The 18,523-nt window shown below is 38.6% G+C and overlaps 3 protein-coding genes across 4 annotated transcripts; 1 reads left to right on the top strand and 2 right to left on the bottom strand.

Annotated features, from left to right (window-relative positions):
• Positions 1 to 745: 745 nt before the first annotated feature.
• LOC123309377 (exosome complex component RRP4) lies at positions 746 to 2,278 on the bottom strand. Its single transcript, XM_044892465.1, has 5 exons — positions 1,964 to 2,278; positions 1,506 to 1,743; positions 1,315 to 1,449; positions 1,085 to 1,264; positions 746 to 1,029 (listed from the first exon to the last, which is right to left on the bottom strand). The coding sequence occupies exons 1-5, from the start codon at positions 2,092 to 2,094 to the stop codon at positions 817 to 819; spliced, it is 897 nt and encodes a 298-aa protein (XP_044748400.1). The 5' UTR covers positions 2,095 to 2,278; the 3' UTR covers positions 746 to 816.
• Positions 2,279 to 3,875: 1,597 nt separating this feature from the next.
• LOC123309271 (protein yippee-like 5) lies at positions 3,876 to 5,159 on the bottom strand. 2 transcript variants are annotated; one of them, XM_044892295.1, is made up of 4 exons: positions 5,054 to 5,140; positions 4,872 to 4,928; positions 4,587 to 4,802; positions 3,876 to 4,514 (listed from the first exon to the last, which is right to left on the bottom strand). In XM_044892295.1, the coding sequence occupies exons 3-4, from the start codon at positions 4,785 to 4,787 to the stop codon at positions 4,368 to 4,370; spliced, it is 348 nt and encodes a 115-aa protein (XP_044748230.1). In that variant the 5' UTR covers positions 4,788 to 4,802; positions 4,872 to 4,928; positions 5,054 to 5,140; the 3' UTR covers positions 3,876 to 4,367. The 2 variants fall into 2 exon arrangements, with proteins under 2 accessions (XP_044748230.1, XP_044748229.1); XM_044892294.1 differs by lacking the exon at positions 4,872 to 4,928 and having other exon boundaries at positions 4,572 to 4,802; positions 5,055 to 5,159.
• Positions 5,160 to 5,466: 307 nt separating this feature from the next.
• On the top strand, positions 5,467 to 17,521 carry LOC123309907 (vacuolar protein-sorting-associated protein 36). Its single transcript, XM_044893208.1, has 6 exons — positions 5,467 to 5,656; positions 5,710 to 5,905; positions 5,961 to 6,301; positions 9,601 to 9,823; positions 9,878 to 10,035; positions 17,251 to 17,521. Exons 1-6 carry the CDS (start codon positions 5,561 to 5,563, stop codon positions 17,422 to 17,424), a joined length of 1,188 nt encoding a protein of 395 aa, XP_044749143.1. The 5' UTR covers positions 5,467 to 5,560; the 3' UTR covers positions 17,425 to 17,521.
• Positions 17,522 to 18,523: the final 1,002 nt, after the last annotated feature.

Below are 18,523 nucleotides of genomic sequence, written 5' to 3'. Positions count from 1 at the left end.
TAAGAAAAAAGGTTTTTGGCCATTTTCTATTATTTATATTGATACAAATCATATTATGTTATATATTTTTGAAATCAGTAAAAATTAAGCTTTCAAAAAATTGCACAGAAACCTAGTTTTCCCATTTAAAAAAACATAACTTTGGGTCATAGCTTCGTAATTGAAAATCCTGCTAAAAAGGCGAGCACGCCACTGGATTCTACTTAAAAAAGTGCCTGTATAATGTTTTAATTTCAGAGTAATTGAACCCTTTTACTTTGTAATAATTGCATAAAGTGGTGTTTATACAATGGTGTAAGGTGTAAGTCGTAATGCAGGAACTGTTCATATTATACAGCCTATCTGCCATTTGCAAAGGCCACATAGCCTATATAAATCCTCTTTGTACATAATTTTCTAAATGAATATTTTTGTTGTGTCGAGTTCCGCACATCGAAATATTACACTGCTTTTTTCTCTTAACCCTTTCGTGACGGAATCCGCAAAAAAGCCCAAATCGCTTACTGACATATACGCGAAAGACGCATATATTCGTATGCCTCGAAATAACATTAAAATACGGCAAACGCATGGATGCGTTCTCACAGTGAATAAGAGTAGTCTTATCTTAACATGTCTAGGTATTATCAATAAGAGACTAGAACGTGCGATAGCTCTATGAGGCACGATTCCTATAAATAAGCCCGTCTCGAAAGGCTTTTAAGAACAATTAAGGTAAAAAATAATTGACAAGGAGGCAAAAAAAATTGAAATAATTTCTTTATTATTCAAATGTACAAAACAAAAATTTTCAATGTACGAAAGTCTAACAATATTTCATTCATTTTCAGCTAAAATCAAACGATGTTGTGTTAAAAGTGCTATATCAACCATAGCTTCAGGAATAATCAATTGAGATATGGAATATTTCATTGATTCCTCATAAGCAAACAAAATACTTGTATCATACAACATTATTTTACTCTGGGCCAAAGCCAAAATACACTGCCTCACTCTAGTCATTATTATTCTTACATTCTCAGGAATCACCTGAAAAATTTGAAGAAATTAATTTTTCTATGGGGTTCATATTGAATCTTATTACCTCTTCTGAATTAAGAATAAATCCACCAACACTTTCATCAGAATCATTAGAAAAAGGATATATCCATATGAAACCATTTGTTCCCAAAATTAGATTAATCCCAATTTGTAATTTAAGAAAATGTGTTTTACTTCTTCTAATGAGAGAGGGGGAGACTTTCACCAAGAACCCTTGGGCAAGCTAGAAATAAAAATCTTGAAATTTGAAACATGAATTGAGGTGAGAAATACCTTTCCATATTTTAAACTTCTAGTATGTAAGGATAAAGAGCCATCTGAAAATATACTCTGAACTTCAGCACTTATAAGGTCCCCTTCTTGAAGATATTTTCTCATCATATGTTCATCTTCTGCAGAACGCCGTCTCTATTCAGATTAACTATATGAAATAACAGTAGAATGAGATATATTTGTATGATTACCAATTCCCCTCCTGGCAAATTAACTCCAGATAGCAATAAAACAGAATCTAATCGAGCATTTGTATTCACCTTCCACCTTTTCTGTTGAACTTCAGTTATTCGACCAACAACAACATCTCCAATTTCACCATTATACCTACTTTTCAAAGGGCGTACAGAAATTAAATTGTTAACTTTTTCTTGAACACCAGCAACTGATGCCTTGAGTACTCCATCTTCTTCATAAGTACCGTGACCTCTAAAAAAAGTATTTCAAATATTTTGGTCTTTAGGCAATCTCATGTCTAGCGAATATGGGCTAGAAAGACCAACCAAGTGTTTTGCAAGAATATTTTGTCTGTGACAGCACATGAATTCAATATGTATATAATGACTGCTACGCTATGTGTTGAACAATACAATAATGGCATTAGTAGCAATACTCGATAAATAACTTTGCAATTAATGAACGAACAAACCTCATGAAACCATTTTGTTGAGTAATAATCTGTCCTGGAGTATAAATGGCCGGATGAGATTCTTCCCTATCAACAGCCACACTTGTGTCCACTCTATTTGAAGCTGAACGTATTTGAATTTGTCGAGGCATGATGATCCTTGATGTTATCAGAATTTGTTACAGAATCTAGTAATTTAACAAAGAGTGAGTTAATCTCTGCTTTTGCTAGTAGCAAATTGAAGCTAATCTATACTAGAAGCCGTAGACAGGGGATGCTTGATGCTTCTATTTACGCAAGAAGCAAAATAAAAAATAAATTTGAAAAACAGTTAAGTTGAGGTTAGGTTATATTAAAAATCATTGAACTCTATGGGAACCATAGAGTTCAATGTTAAAAATTTAATATAACCTAACCTCAACTTAACTGTTTAACCTAAATAAGTTAGGTTGGCAGGTTCATAGACAACCTAATCAAGGAGGATTTGAGCGCTCTACGAGCAACATTCACAGATTACAGAGTAGACAGAGTGGCAACATTGACGCGTTCTGCCGCCAATTTTCGAATTTGGTTTAGGTCGAGCGCAATAAAAAAAAAGTGTGTTATGAGTATTATCCTTTCGTTTCGGATTATTCCAAAACGAAAATTATAAAATTATTCCTAGTTTGTTTGAATATTGGCAGTTACTCTTGCTCTTAGTTGTTTCGTCCAGAATTGTCGGGAAGAAGTTTTAATATTGTTATTGTGCGAGTTTTATTTGCTGGGAAATATTTATTTTAAGTTTACTTCCAGAATTAGGGATAAGTGAAAGACCTTATTGATCTGATGTGTGTGTGTGTGTATGTGTTCAACTCTTTAATTGAGTTTACTGCATGCATGGCGATTCAAGGGTAGGTTCAGAGACAAACTTTCATTGAATTGAATTTCAAATACCGGACTGTGGAAGGTGACTTCGGCATCGCAAAAACGAAACAAAACGTAAACATATATGTTGGCTGGACAATGAATGGTTCAGTACCAAGCTCATCGGATTAGATGCAGTCACTTTTGAGAGAATCATAATTGTTGTATCGTGCAATTTAGGGCAAAAAAATGAAAATTTTGAAAATCTAGGCAGTTTCTAGAAAATGCTAGTTATGTTGAAAGTGCTATGATGTTTACCCATTTTATCCCGTTTTTACGACGATTGTTGGAATGTTCGAACAAGAAGATTGTGGTGGCGATTGTGAAAATATTCGCGAATAATTTAGACGAATTTTATTGGTGAGATTTCGAAGTATTATTCTATTTTTACACTTGTGCCCCAACTTCTGTCAGTTGGTATCGAAATGAGTTACTAAAAAATAATGACAACAATTCGCTAATCTTAAGTGTACATTTTCATTACCACGTAAATATCGAACGAACCAAAATGCTAAACGAAACCGCATGGTCGAATCAGGAGATTTTTTTCCACTGCTTTGCGATAATTCAGCTAACCAACGGTCTAGGGTCGTATTAGGATCTATTTCAGTAATCATTTTCAATTTTTTTTTAAACTTTGTCATTTTGAAAGTTTTGTATAGGAGATCTTTGGTGGAACGCTTTATTTTGACCAGTTCTACCTTCTGTTGAAAAAAACCTCACCTTCAACCTGTTAATAGGGTAATATAAACAATGACTCTAATAATCTTTGGTAAGTGGTTTATCGTAGTTGCCACTGGGTAGGTGATTATAGGGCCACTTACAGTGACTATATATACCCTATATATATATATATATATATATATGGGGGGTAGGGCCACTGGGTAGGTTGCGCCCTCTATAAACATTGAGTCACTAGTTCCATTTTAGGGTAACGAATATCCATTTGCGCTTGCTCAATTGAAAAGATTTACTCTTCAAACCGCCTAGGTCTAGTATAATTTGAATATCTAATAGTCAATGTCAATAATTCTTTGTTATATCAGTTTATTCACACATAATGAATGTATATTGGACATCTATGTATTTATAACATCAAAACAATCAATTAATACAAAATTGGGGATAGACTACATTACTACTATATTAAAAAGTAAATAACACTCAACATTTCACCTGCTAAGACAACATGTTCTACTTGAAATTAAACAAAATTCATTTCACGGGAAAAAGCAAACTAATTTAATCCCAAAATGAAGTCACCAACAAATAAAATATTCTATTTATAGACACACCTTTTGTCACAATATAAAAAAATCAATCATCAAAATTCTCTGTGATAAAAAGAATTTCATCAACATTGAATTAGGGACATTACTTCAATTTCTTATATAGTATTTAATACAAAATCCTTTGTGTGTACAATATCCTCTAAAAAATTAAAAGCTTAATTCTACCTTATAAGTAGTTATCAAAAGTCAAAAATTTATGAGGTACAAATATACATAAAATAATCAGTTCTTTATCTCTCCTCCATTCCATCGCATTCAGTAACAAGTGCTCTTTCTAAGATTACACGACCTTCTTTGTATCGCTGATTTTCTTCCGTAGCAAATTCATACATCCAACCCAACTTTGTGCTACAGGCTTTGCAAAATACATCCCTTACCTAAAAAAATATAGTGTGAATGATTAACTCAGAATTATTATAAGGATGTTCAATCACTCTATCAAGCACTACCATATGTCGGCCAGTCAACATCACTCGGTCGTGATTCTCGCTGTATGTTAAATTAACCACTTTGTTGAATAAGAAGGCACGTCCAGTGGCTCCAGTAAACCTGGTGCTTATTAATTCACCTCTATTTGTCAAGTGTGTATCACATCTGGCACATGCAAAAATGCGATTACCACCCATATGCTCTAGAAAGATTCTACCCATTTTGGAATGATCAAGCTGAAAACATTTATTAATTGAAATATTGAAAGAATTGAAGAATTGACTACGGAATGACTAAATTTTTACGTGTAACTGTCACTTTCTATCAAGAGATAAATTCTGCTATGAATTGACAATTATCCTGTCTCCAAAAAAAAAAAAAATGAACCAACAGAACTATAGATTCGCAGAAGATATTGAAGTTTGCATCATATGAGACTATGAGAGAAGGAAAACGAACAATCATGAATTTCAGATAATTTAATTCACCTGAACAATTAAGGACTGGAAGCTGAAAGTAAACAAAGAACAGCTGATAAACCAGCACAGCAGTTGACATTCGCTAGCATAAGTAGCATAGAGAAAGCGTGCACAGATTACTCTGTAATCTGTGAAAGCGTGTCACTGACACGCACTTACTGAAGTGCGGGTTCCATCAATAATAGAGAAAGGGTCTCTGGTTCTATCCATTTTTTTGAGTTCAATGATATTCTTGATGATCTTTGATCCAGTGAACTAATAATAATGGGTTATTCATGGATATTCCTCTAACTCCACATGAGGTTAGCTGCTTTGATCAAAATCAAATCATCCTTTGATCAAATCAAAGAGGAACCTCTTTGTTCCTCTTTGATCAAATCATAGACAAGATTGAAATCACAGAACAATAATATAAATTTAAATGTCTATGATTTCGACAAGAGATTATTTGTGGGGTTATGTCTTTGCATTTTCAATAATTGTAATTATTTTGTTTATCAATGATTTGAATCGAAATGAACCGCTTTAGGTATGCAAGCCCAATATTGATCGAGAATGAGTACACTTTAACAACCGAAAAAAATGTCAGATTATATGACGGAGATCAGAAGGTTAACGATTCATCTGAGTTGCCAATGAAAAAATTATCAACTTTTCATTTCAGACTGCTTTTGAAGGTGGTGAACTTATTATAACATCTCACAGAATACTTTGGGGAAAACCTGGTGCTATAGCTACAGGTCAAACATGTCTGGTACTGAGTTTGAGTTTGGTAGTTTATATGGAGGAGGAATCCCCAGGCGCATTCAGCTTTAGCAATTCAAGAAAAATTGTTCTGTTTCTCTCAGAAAATGTAGATGGTATACATGAAAATCAATTCTTCTTCATTAGAAATCTTTGAAATACATTTTCTAGATCAGTCTTATGGACCTCAACAAACAAGCGTATACAATTTCATTAAGTTGTCTTTTAGAGATGGTTATCAGCATAATGTTCTTGAAACTCTGAACCATGCCTTGCAACAAAGGGCATGGGAAACCAAAATATCTTCTAAACAAATAGGGGCATCCTCAGGCAATAGAAGCACTCCTATGATCAAACTAAGGACTGGTATTGTAGGCATAGAAAGAAATTTGCAAGAAAAACAAAAAGCTGCTGATGAGAGTATCACCGTAGCATTTCAAGATTTAAGTAAGCTTATGACAATGGCCAAAGATATGGTCAAGCTGTCACAAACAATATCTACTAAAATTAAGGTAAAAAAATTTATATTGAAGTATTTTTAGTTTTGGTCAAGCTTAGTTCACTGCAGAGCGTTCCTCTTTTGGTTTTTGACATCTTCTGACACTCTTGTAGTTGTGCACTTTCTTGTACCACAGTAAGTTTCTGCTGTTCTGCCAAGTGCCCCTATATTCCCTTTGATTTCCGAGTGACAAGGCACATACACTAAATGGCCTTCTTATTCTTGTCTATTTCCTTGAATTTTCTTTCGCACTTCCATACCATCCTAGAATTATGTGTAGAAGCTTCACTGCTAGTTGAAGAGGTGTAAGATCTTTTAGCATCAGTGTTCACCCAGGCTAGTTTTGTATTTAGTCAAGGGTTTTCCTTGTAACAAAATCATCATAGAAGTAAATACGGAAGGAGAAGTTGTTAACTATACAGATGACATCAACTGAGTGTAGGAAAACAATAGTCTGAGTTGAAAAAAATGATTGTACAACACTGACTTGTTAGTACAGGGTGTCTGAGTTAAAGTGTCCCTATGCCTTATTGTGGAAACTAAAGGAGCTGGAAGAAAAAGCAATAAGAAAAAGTTTGATACAAAACTTGTCTGTAATCGATTGAACTTTTATTTTTTATAACCCAACTCAATACAGGGTGCTCTGTTTTTTCCCTGTTGGTATCAACTTTCCTATTTTAAATGAAACGGCCTGTATATTATTGCACTTTTGAATTACCGATTCTGAGATATTCGACTCTTTCCTAAAAATTTGACATCTGTAGGTGCTCACTAAAATAGCTGATACTAGTTTTCTAATGAATGTATCAAAACAAAATTTTGCCCAGCTCTTGTCAACATATTGGATCATAGGTTACATGCCTAATTTTAGCAATCTCAACTCACAGATACATTTTTCTCAAAATAATCAAGTAGTTGTCTGACAACACAAAATAAAACTCAAAAATACACAATTAGATAAGTACTAGTTTCCATAGTTGCCATATTTTATCAGCTTAATTAATTATCTTTTTACAGGAAAATGCACTTTTTCGTCCATATTTCTGAAACTATTCACTTTACAGAAGAAAATTTTTTGCTCGTTCTAACCTGCTTTACATGATAAACAAGAAAAAAATATAGGTTGCCATTTGAAAAAATCAAGTTTTGATTGAACTTCTACTTGAATTTTTAACATTAATTTTTTAAGACCCTGTTTATCACATTGCTAAAAATAGAGATGTAATGTATGATACAATATACTGACAAGAGCTGGGCAAAATTTGGTTTTGATATATTCATTGGAAAACTAGTATCAGCTATTTTAGTGAGCTGTAAAAATTTTAGGAAAACGTCGAATATCTCAGAATCGGTGCTATATAGGACCATGGTTGTCATACCAAAGTTACCTTAAAATTTGACAAGGAATTCAAAAATGCAATAATATACAGGGTGTTCCATTTGAAATAAGAAATTTGATAACAGGGAAAAACAGAGCACCCTGTATTAAGGTGGGTAATAAAAAATGAGAGTTCAATGGATTACAGACAAGTTTTGTATCTAACTTTTTCTTCTAGCTCCTTTAGTTTCCACAATAAGGTATAGGGACACTTCAACTCGGACACCCTGTACATACAGGACAAAAACAATATGTACTTATATATTTCAGAATTGCACCTAGAACAAAGCATATAATAAATTTATTATAGTAGGTTTTCACTTTTTCAAACATAAAACCAATATATTGTTAAAATCTGGTGTTAAAGTCATAAAAACAATATTTAAATTTATAGGATTCTAGTTAAATTCAATTAGATCTGAGTTGTCACAACGGAAGGTGGAATCTACATTTGTGCAAACTGAACACCTAATGTAATAAAGTTATAAGCTTTATTTTAGGTGCAAATCTGAACGGGTTCTGATAAGTGGGAATTTCAAATTTTCACAACTGCAAAAATAACAAAAGAGACTTCATCACCCTTTCAACAGGGCTTATGTGAATTGCGCTTCTCATTATTTTTGTCTAGAACTTTCCTATCCCTATTCGTGATAGAAGATTGTTTTCCACAAAAAATTGCCAAAAACTTGGATCCATGATCTTGGATGAATGAAATGGGCATAGAAAAGACATTTCACATGTTGGAAAGCTGAAATTTTGTGAATAGGTCACTGAAATCCTGAGGATGAGTTTTGTGTAAAAAAAATTTGGTTTTTGATATACAGGGTGTTCAAAAATTCTTCGTCTTGTCACAATTTTTTCAAATGTCACCCTACTTTTTATCTGATCCGTGAAAATCACTTTACGAATTTAATGATGTATCCTGATCCTATACAAAAACCTCATGGTTTCGGAAGTAAAGACAATTTTCAATTAATGTGAGGATTTTCAGCGTACGACTTCTGTTGCTACCGTAGATTTTCTGCCACATTAATTTCGTTAAATTCTAAAATGATTGAAAAATTGACTGAAGGTGTTTACCTCATCTATACAAGGAATTGTGTTTGTTAGATGAAATTAGTAAGGCATTCTACCTTCATAGAAATTTGACTTTATATGAAACCATGAGGTTTTCGTATTGGAACATGATACATCATTGGATACTTATGGTGATTTTCTCCGAAAATATCAAATAAAAAGTAGTATGTTCCATTTGAAAAAATCAACTTTTTTCCGTTTCTGTATCGAGTGAGAAGACGAACAGCCTGTATCACACAAACCCAAGTTTTTTCTACACGAAGCTCATCTCGGGATCTCAGTTACCTATATTCAAAATTTCAGTTTCCTAAAGTATGAAATGTATTTTCTATGAATATTTCATAGATCCAAGATCATGGATCCAATATTATGGCAATTCTTTGTGGAAAACTGTTAATATCTCCGAAAGTATCACAAATAGGCATAGGGAAGCGCCAGACAACAATACTCAGATGGAGATAGAGAATCGAAAAAAGTTATGATAAATATTTGAAATAACGAAGTTTGTAGCATTTTTCCCATAAGCGGCAACGTCGCATTGAAAATTAACCGTTAACTAGTACCCAAATTTTCAGAACAATCCTATGATCCGTTCTCCGTAAACGACACCCTCCATGGGAAATCCTGAATAGTATATAGAGAAAAGCAGGCATTAGTCTTATTGGCCATGAAGCAAACAAATGACAGATTCAATTAATGCCAACAGAATCTTTTTTTTAATAATTGCTTGAAAATGAATAATGTGTGAATATTTATTTATTTCGATGACTGTGTGACAATACCTTCAATAAGTTCAGGGGAGGTTAAGAGGGAATGACCCTGTATATTGTAAAAGGATTGTCCTTCTTTCGTTTCAGGAAAAACAGGGTGATATAACAGACGATGATACTGTTAAATTCAAATCCTATCTGCTGAGTTTGGGTATTGATGATCCAGTCACCAGAGATTCTTACAAATCAAATACACAGTATTATCGAGAACTTGCGAAGGAAATTTGTAACTTACTGCGAGAACCCATAGATAAAATGGGCGGTATGATGGGAATGACAGATGTCTTCTGCCGGATCAACAGAGCCAGGGGTAGGTGAAAATTATTAGTTTATCATATGATTAGTTCATTACTTTGTTTCTCAGGTTTAGAATTATTATCACCAGAAGATACTTTAAATGCCTGTAAGGCTATGGAAACTTTGAATTTGCCATTGAAATTGTATCAGTTTGCTTCGGGCGTAATGGTTTTACAGCTGAGTTCTTTGGACGACGAAATTGTGACAGATGCTACGGCGAAATTGGTAAGATATTAATTTTTCTCAGTTCGTCTGCGGTGAACATTTCCCTAGGCATAATTTTCAAATACAGCATATCCTTGTGTGATGAACTTTCAAGTCTAGAGCTTCACAAGAAGCAACAAATTCTTTAACCTGATTTCTGGCCATTTGGCTCACTGAAAAATAAAGTCGTTGGATAACTCTAGTGGAAATGATCAAACCACTTACCCTTTACGCGCCAAAAAAAAAAAAACAACGTTCTATTTACAAATAACAACACAGATAACTCAAATAACATCTCTAGCGCAATCGATGGAAATCGAGATATCCCGGATCGAGTCATCGTAGGGTAGGCAAATCGCTGTCTGACGGGCCTCTGCCTACCGTGCGAAGTATTCAACCAACAATATGGTTTCAGTTTTGGACGCAATCGAAGCACAAGGAAATTGAGAAATTTTTGAAGTTTATCAAACGCAAATGTAAACAAATCCTCGACAGTTTGACAAGACTGACAAAAGTGATTTTGGCCTCGATATTCATGAAATTATTAACATTATGGTTTTTCAAGACAAATTAATCCCTAAAGGTGGATCTCCTGGCATATTAGTCGGTATTTACACCAATTTATAAGCGCCAAGTGGAAGAGATAATAGGAAATCGCACATTTATCCAAACCGCCACGTCTCGCCGGCCGCGAAAGAATCGAAACTGAAGGAATAATGAGACCGGGCTCTAAGGCCCGATTGTTCAGTCCAGCATTAAGCCGATTTTAACGGTAATCCCAGTTCAACCTGACAGAATTGAAAGGAGGATCAACTTTAAACTCTGCTTGAACCTGAACTGTGCCATCGAGCCTAAGCCCTAGAGTCAAATCGGAAAAGACCAGAAAAAGCATTGAGATTTTTAACTTGTACCCAGGGCGAATGTCCTGCGTTACTCATCTGTCGTACTTCTGTCAAGAGTTTCTTCAATAGATGGCTAGACAGGAAATTTTCCTCTGAATGGAGCACAGCAAGTGGTCTCAGAGCGTCCGTAGCTTGGTGGTTAGAGCGTCGGCTCAGTATATTGCAACCGCAAAGTACTGAGTTCGATCCGGGCTAGGGAAAAAATTTTCTAGTCGATACGGGTTCGGGCCACCATTCACTGTTGAGTTAAAACTAACAGTGATATGCCTAAGGTGTCGTAAGGACATAGTAACAAAGCCTACACAGAACACAACTGGTTCTCCGAACTCGTACAAGCTCACGGAGCTTCTATACCTGAGGTCGAAAAACCTCATGATTTGGAGAACAAGCAGCTGAGTCTGGTGACTGGAGCAATGACTGGCCATCTGTCAAACTTTTAATTAGAATGGGACTGACTGGCTGTTCCTTGTGCCGCTTGTGCAGGAGCACCGATTAATCTGTTAAATATATTCTATTCATCTGCAGTAACCTTAAAGATTTAAGGATGACACACCTAGGAAACACAACACCCACAATTCCTATGGTGAGAATCCTCTCTATCGACTTGAAGCAGTTTTGTCAGCGTGTCTCAGGTTTGAGTATCTCCAACAACAAGCGGATGAACAATGGGTCACTAGGCCCTAGTTCAGACGATGTAAAGAAATTCACGTCAGTTTGACAGAAGTGAGGTTAGGAAAGAACACGGACAGGGGTGGGTAATGTTTCCTACTGCAAAGATTCTTAAGCAGTACTTCAAGTGAAAATACTGATTGACTGATTACTGATTGCTGGGTGTGTTGGACGGACTAACCCAAACCTGCCACCGCGACCAACGGTCTATTGTAGCACACAAGCATGCTCAAGGAGCTAAATCTCTCCCTCTAGTCCCATCCTACCCAAAAAGGAGATGATGTCGGAGGGGGAGTGATTCTTGTGTTCCTCTAGGATCATCTTCGGAGAGCCGAAAACTCCGAGTCTGACCCTGTCTGCCGCCGGGCAGTCACAGAGGATATGCTCAATTGTTTCGTCTTCCTCTAAGCAAGGTCTGCAGTGTGGGTCATTGACGATGCTGAGTTTTTTGAGGTGGGCTCTGAGTCTGCAGTGTCCTGTAAAAACCGCTATTATGGATCTCAGATTAGTTCTAGAAAATTCTAGCCAGCGACTGGTGTATGGGCTGGGAGGCACTGAAATAGCCCTATGCGAGTGACGCAATCCAGGACGGTTGCGCCAGTGCTCCAGGACCTTTTGCCTTATCCAGCTGTTGTTTCGGTCCCTGATTAAGGAATTAGGAATTCCTATACTGGGTTCCGGGCCAATAAGCGTTGATGTCGCGCCTTCTCTGGCCAGAGCATCCGATACATCGTTGCCACTGAAGCCAGAGTGTCCAGGTATCCAAATCAGTTGCAGTCTGTTTGAACTTCCCAATTTGGTGAGTTTAGATCTGCATTCAAATACCTGTGCCGAGTTGCATTTGTCTGCCGCGAGAGATTTGATCGCAGCTTGACTATCCGTAAGGATTTTTATCGATCTGCCCGCCCAGCCACTGTCAAGTAAATGGCCTGCGCACAGATCAATGGCGAAGATTTCTGCCTGAAAAGCTGTCGCCGACTTTCCCAGACTAGCACTGAGTTTGGTCAGCGGTCTACGGCTGTAGACTCCGGCTCCAGATCCCTGACTGGTTCTGGAGCCATCAGTAAACCAGCAAGGTCCTTGTAAATAGAAATCCTTGTGATGGAGCCATTCGTCTCTGCTTGGAATCAGAGAAACGAATGTTCCCTCGGTGCTGGTTCTTGTGATTATTTGATCAGTTCTCATGCCCATCACCTCGTCAGCCTCCAGTTGGGCCGACAGACGACTGGGCACGAAAGTGAGTTTGTCAGGCTCGTTTACGGTAAGGTGGTGGAGCCTGTGGGTTGCTAGTCTTGCCTCTCCCTGGACAAAAATGTGAAGGGGAGGGAGGTCTAATAGCATCTCCATGGACGAAGTTGGAGTAGAGCGGAATGCCCCCGAAATCATGAGGCAAGCCGTTCTTTGGAGTTTTGAAAGTTTGTTTTGGGTTAGAACGCGTTCAGTGCAGGACCACCAGGCGACACAGCCATAGGAGGGACACCTCTAACCTTGGCAGCCCTCACTAGAGATTCAGTAAGGGCAGCATTAAAGGCTCCCTCAATGTCCAGAAAGGCAGCCGCTGAAATCTCCCTGGAGTTGAGAGATTCATTGATCCTGCCGACAAGATTATTGAGGGCAAGATCTGTGGATTTGCCTTTCTGGTAGGCATACTGATGCGCACTCAGGGGATGCTTCCGTAGAATCACCTCTCTGACGTGCTCGTCTAGTATCTTTTCAAGAGTTTTCATCACGAACGAAATTAAACTGATCGGTCGGAATGATTTAGGCTGTGAGTCTGTTTTTCCCGCCTTGGGAATATAAACGACTTTGACCTTCCTCCAGTTGGATGGTATAAAATTCCATGCCAAACTGGATCTGAAAAGCCTAATGAGGTAAGACATTAAGCATTCCAGTCCGTGCTGAAGTAGAGCTGGAAATATTTCATCGTCACCTGGCGCTTTGTATGGGAGAAAGGATAAAACTGCCCTTCTCACCGCGCTCGCAGTGACAAGTTTGTTGACAAATTTCCAGCATTCCTTGCTGGGTCGCTTGAGGCGACTGGTGAAGTTACCTTCTTCCGCAGATGCGGAATCAATCAGCACGTGATCCGGAAAGTGTGTGTCAGCCATGATCTTAAGGGTTTCCGCCCCAGAGGCCGTATAGGTGCCGTCTGATCTTTTAACAGATCCCAGCGTCAAAGACGGCTCTCTGGAGAGAATTTTATGGAGTCTTGTCCCGCTTGCAGCATCTTCGATGCTGCTGCAGAAGTTTTCCCAAGACTCCCTTTTGGCCTTCCTCACTTCCTTGTTGTACAAGGTGAGGATTTGACGATACACTTCCCACTCACCTGCTGATTTTGCTCGGTTAAATTTTTTCCGAACCTCTTTTCTCTAATTTTGAGTTCCACCAAGATACTTTCCTATTGTCGGATTTCTTTCTTAGTGGACAGTTTTCATGATATGCCGAGACTATAGCTTGTCCAATTGAGTTGGCCAGCCTCTCTAGGTCTTCATGATTGTTAACGTTGACGTTGATGGATCTCAGATTCCGTTGGAGGGATAGTTTATAACCATCCCAGTCGGTTAATCTGGGATTGCGATATTCCTGAATGGGTTTACCGCCTAATTCAATGTTAAATTGAATGTTTCTATGGTCTGAGCCAGAGGGCGTGTCAGAAACCCTCCAGTCAGTGATTTTAGTGCTCAGGTATTGCGAGCAGAGCGTGATGTCCAATACCTCAGCACGATTTTTCGTAACAAAGGTTGGAACAGAGCCCCGATTCAATACAAAAAGCGCTTCTTCTAGAATGAAGTCGAATAAGTACTCACCTCTTTCGTTGATGTCCGTGCTACCCCACGTAGTGTGATGGGAGTTGGCATCGCAAGCAACGAGGAGTTGAAGGTTTTTCCCCCTGCAGAAGGCAACTAATTTTCGCACTTCATTTGGCGGGGGGAACATGGTATCACCAGGGAAGTAGGCAGAACAGATGACCAGTTCTTTAGTGCCCGTTTCCATGGGAAGTTTTACCAGGATGGATGTTACATCTCTGGAACAGAATCCTGTAAGTACAAAAATGTCAATAGTGTTCCTGACAAAGATACAGGACCTGGGTGATTCCCCAGATCCAAGTGATATTACCTTGCCAGGAAGGTTACTGAGGCCGTTGATTCTGCCTCGGGAAGTAACCCAAGGTTCCTGGATGAGGGCGATATCTATCCTCTCGTCCAGGATTCGTTTTCCAAGGAGGTAGGATCCAGCCTTGGAATGTTGCACATTAGCCTGCAGGCATTTGAAGAGCCGCGCCATCACTAGATGTTGCAGCTTACTTCTTTCTTCCCACCGCCGGCCCCTTCCTGGCCGTTTTACCAGCCTTGGGAAGAGCCCCGGTGGGAAGGGATGCCTGCGGCGCTTTGCTCGTCGAGGGAGCAGAGTTAGACCTCTCTCCCTCAGCGAGCCCACCTTTGGAGGTGCCAGCGGAGGTGGAGGGATTGGCCCCTCCTTCCTCTTTCTTTGTTTGGGTGTCCGACTCTTTGTCGGCACCCATGCCCTTTTCTTTGGTCCGGAAGGTAACCCTCCCGAAACCATAATAGGGCATCATGTTCAGGGCTTTGAGCCTAGACATGGAGCTCTCATCTACAGAGAAGGTCCATGTCCGGCCCGGCCCTGAAACCTGGTGGTGTAACACCGCCCAGCTCTCTGCTTCCAGGTCTGGGTTCATCACACTCAGACCTGTCAGCACCTCATCCTGTGAGGGTCGATCTCCTAGTGGAGGATCAGGGATGTATGCTACGCATACGTAGGGCTTTGGCAGCTCCGTTCCCTGGACGATGCGGAGGTTGGCCCCATCCCACGGCTTGATCTGCAACAAGCAGTTTTCAAGCCACGAGACGGTAGCCTCGTCCGCGCATCTAATCATAAGCCAACCCGGCTTATGAGTACAGCTCAAGAAGCGGATTCCCGCTCCTTTTTCCTCCTTCCTGAGGGTATGCCTCAGGATGGCGCCCTGGAGCAGGTCCAGCTGCTCAGCTGACAGATTGGCTTCAGGGTCCCTGTCGACAATGCCGACCTTGATCCCTTCCACCATCTCCTTATAGGTCACCCCCTTGCTGACCGTTCCCCCAGGACAGTGCTTTTTCGCACTGGCGCTAGGAGTACTGCCATCAGAGCGCAACCTCTTCGGAGTTTTGGCAGCAGGTGTTGGGAGGTTTGGTTCCCTCTCCTTTGCTGCTGCCTTTTCGGCGCCTTCACGGAGCACTGTCGCAAGTGCCGACTTGTAGTCGGCACCAGATTTCAGTAGCCGTTTCAGGTGCCTTTTGGCTGCTCCCGCCATTCGCCTGCGTTTGGAGGTAAGATTCATATTCTCAACCTCCTTAGCGACTACAGCGATTGCAGCCTCGGGGATACCCTCCCCTTGGGCGGTTCCGGATTTCTCCTCCGCGCCTAGGCTTGGGTTTGTAATGGCAGAATCAGGTTTCACCCCGATTTCTGCACATTCCTCTTTCGAGGTTTCGGTCGTCGAGATAGGATTGATCCCCGTCTCGACTGGTTTTGTGTTTGTGTTTGTTTTTTCTAATGTGTCCATAAGCGGTCCCACGAGAAGGGAAGAAATAAAAGTCCGCCAGGGCAGTGCTCCCTTACCCTGGTAAGCCATATTGAAACCGGAGGGCGGCAGGTGTCCGGAGTTCGCCTATTAGGAACTCATCTTAACCCAATGAGCTACTCAAAGAGGAAGTTCTTCGGCATAGGATGTTCCACCTTGAACTAGGGGGTTTTTAATGAGGTTGTCTCCTCTCGATCCGGCCAATTAAGGCAAGATCCCCCGCAAACAAGTTTGCATGGTTTGTCAACTGCCGCCAGTCCTTGCCTGTCCGGTAAAGTTGGCGCCGTTAATCCTGTGCAGGCCCTTAGCCACGACACTACAGCTGGGCAGGAGAAGTTGGTCCGCGGTGGGATTTTGGAAGGCTGCCAGTAGTGTTTTTAAGACTACGAGCCAACTTATAGTCCCACAGTCCCAAGTGAAAATAGGTCAAACAATTGTACATGTTACTTGTCTTCAGGATTTATTCGATAGCTCTGTACAGGGTGATGGATTATAAATGCCCCCCCTCTCTTACAACTTTCTTGTGTCATCCTGTAAAAAAGATTCAAAGTTTTATAATTCGAAATGAATTGTTGAAGAATTTCCTTTTCGCATAAGGGTGTTGCAGAAAGCCTGGACGTGTACCTATTTCCTTATTTTAAATAGGCACCTTATTTTTTAGCCAATCTTTATAATGATAAAGAAAATTCTGAATCTTTTTCATTGTCAGTATTATCTGTTAACTTGTACTCTTTCGATTGATTTATTTCTGAATTACAATTTATATTTTCCTAAATACAATTCACGATTTCTGAAATGAATCTGACTGATCTACTATGGACGGTTTCTACAATTAATGTGATTGAAATGAATTTCAAATGACCATTTCTGAAGTTGAATTGACTAATCTGAATTATATTTGATATTTTCTGAAGTAAACTTGACTAATCTAAAATACAAGTGATGTTTTCTGATTTTCAATTGATTATTTCTGAAATACAACTGGAAATGGTGTAGTGATCAATCATATCGTTTTTAATTATTACAATAATTTGTGATATAAAAGCGATTGTAGAAACTGGTAGACTGACAATTTACTTATTTCAGATCGAAGAAAAGAAGTCTTTAACTTGTGATGAATTGGCAACACACTTGGGAATATCGATTGTCTTAGCCAAAGAAAGATTGCTATCGGCGGAAAAAGTTGCTAAATGTTGCAGAGATGATTCCATTGAAGGATTGAGATTCTATCCTAACCTTTTCTTAATGAATACAGATTGATGAGTTAATCTAATACCTATGATGATATTTCTTATTTATAATTATAACTACAGATAGGTAATATTTTAATTGTCCTAAATATATTTAATAACTTGTTTTTATTGTTTTTTCATTTCTTTTTTACCTTCTGGAAAAATTCCCTATCTGTCCGGAAACTTTCACTGCCTTCAACTGAAAGATGATACATTTCAAGTCCTGTATAATATCAAAGAGATAATCTTTGATAATATCTCGCTATGTTGGTACACCGAGGATAATTTCTCCCACATTATCGTGAACCAGAGGTTCAATATTTTTAACTATTATATTATAGATAATATAATTTCATATTATAGATTACATCATTCTTAGAGCATTCTTCAAAGGAGAATCCAGGCTTACTTGAACTATTGTCTTAGTATGTTGGCAACATATTTACCAGCATTCAGGCATTGCGAGCACTGTAACAAACAGTCGCGATCAGCTGATGTATACAAACATATATATTGTATACAGTGTGTCTGAGCATGACTTAAGATAATTTAAAGGCATCAAATATACCTAATTTTATCCACAAAAACACCCACATTGGGGGCTGGAATAGCCGCCATTTTGAATTCTTTTTTTATTTTAGTTAACCTTTTCAAATAATAAATAATACCGATTTCTTTGGACATGAAGGTCCTACAGATATGAAAAAAATGAAAATGAAATATGAAAATTGAAAGACAATACAACCACCATATCTGCAATATGGGAATAAAGCATATGGATGCATACTGCTATCTTCGCTCTGAGAGTTAGGAAATTGAATTGGGTTGGTTCCCGTTTCTCTGTCAGATGTCGGTACCATGTATTTATACATCATACCCGCTACTGATATGGAATAAAAGGAGCCGGCAATTCATAGCATTTCGTTGACGAATGAGTTTTGTTGCTCTGACGAGGTCAAATAAGACCGAAACCATGGTCAGCATCTACACTTTGTCGACGAAATGAAAATTCTGGTAATACTTCGAGCGATGGTAGTTTGTTAGTTCGATTTAGATCGTAACATTCGTTGATTTAATTATATGCAGATGTTATGCATCTGAATTAGTTTGTTTATTATCAATACAAT

The sequence above is a fragment of the Coccinella septempunctata genome, chromosome 3, assembly GCF_907165205.1.
Source record: "Coccinella septempunctata chromosome 3, icCocSept1.1, whole genome shotgun sequence".
Classification (NCBI taxonomy): Eukaryota; Metazoa; Arthropoda; class Insecta; order Coleoptera; family Coccinellidae; genus Coccinella; species Coccinella septempunctata.
Note: the sequence above shows the minus strand (reverse complement) of the source record. Positions and strands in the feature narration are given on the sequence as shown.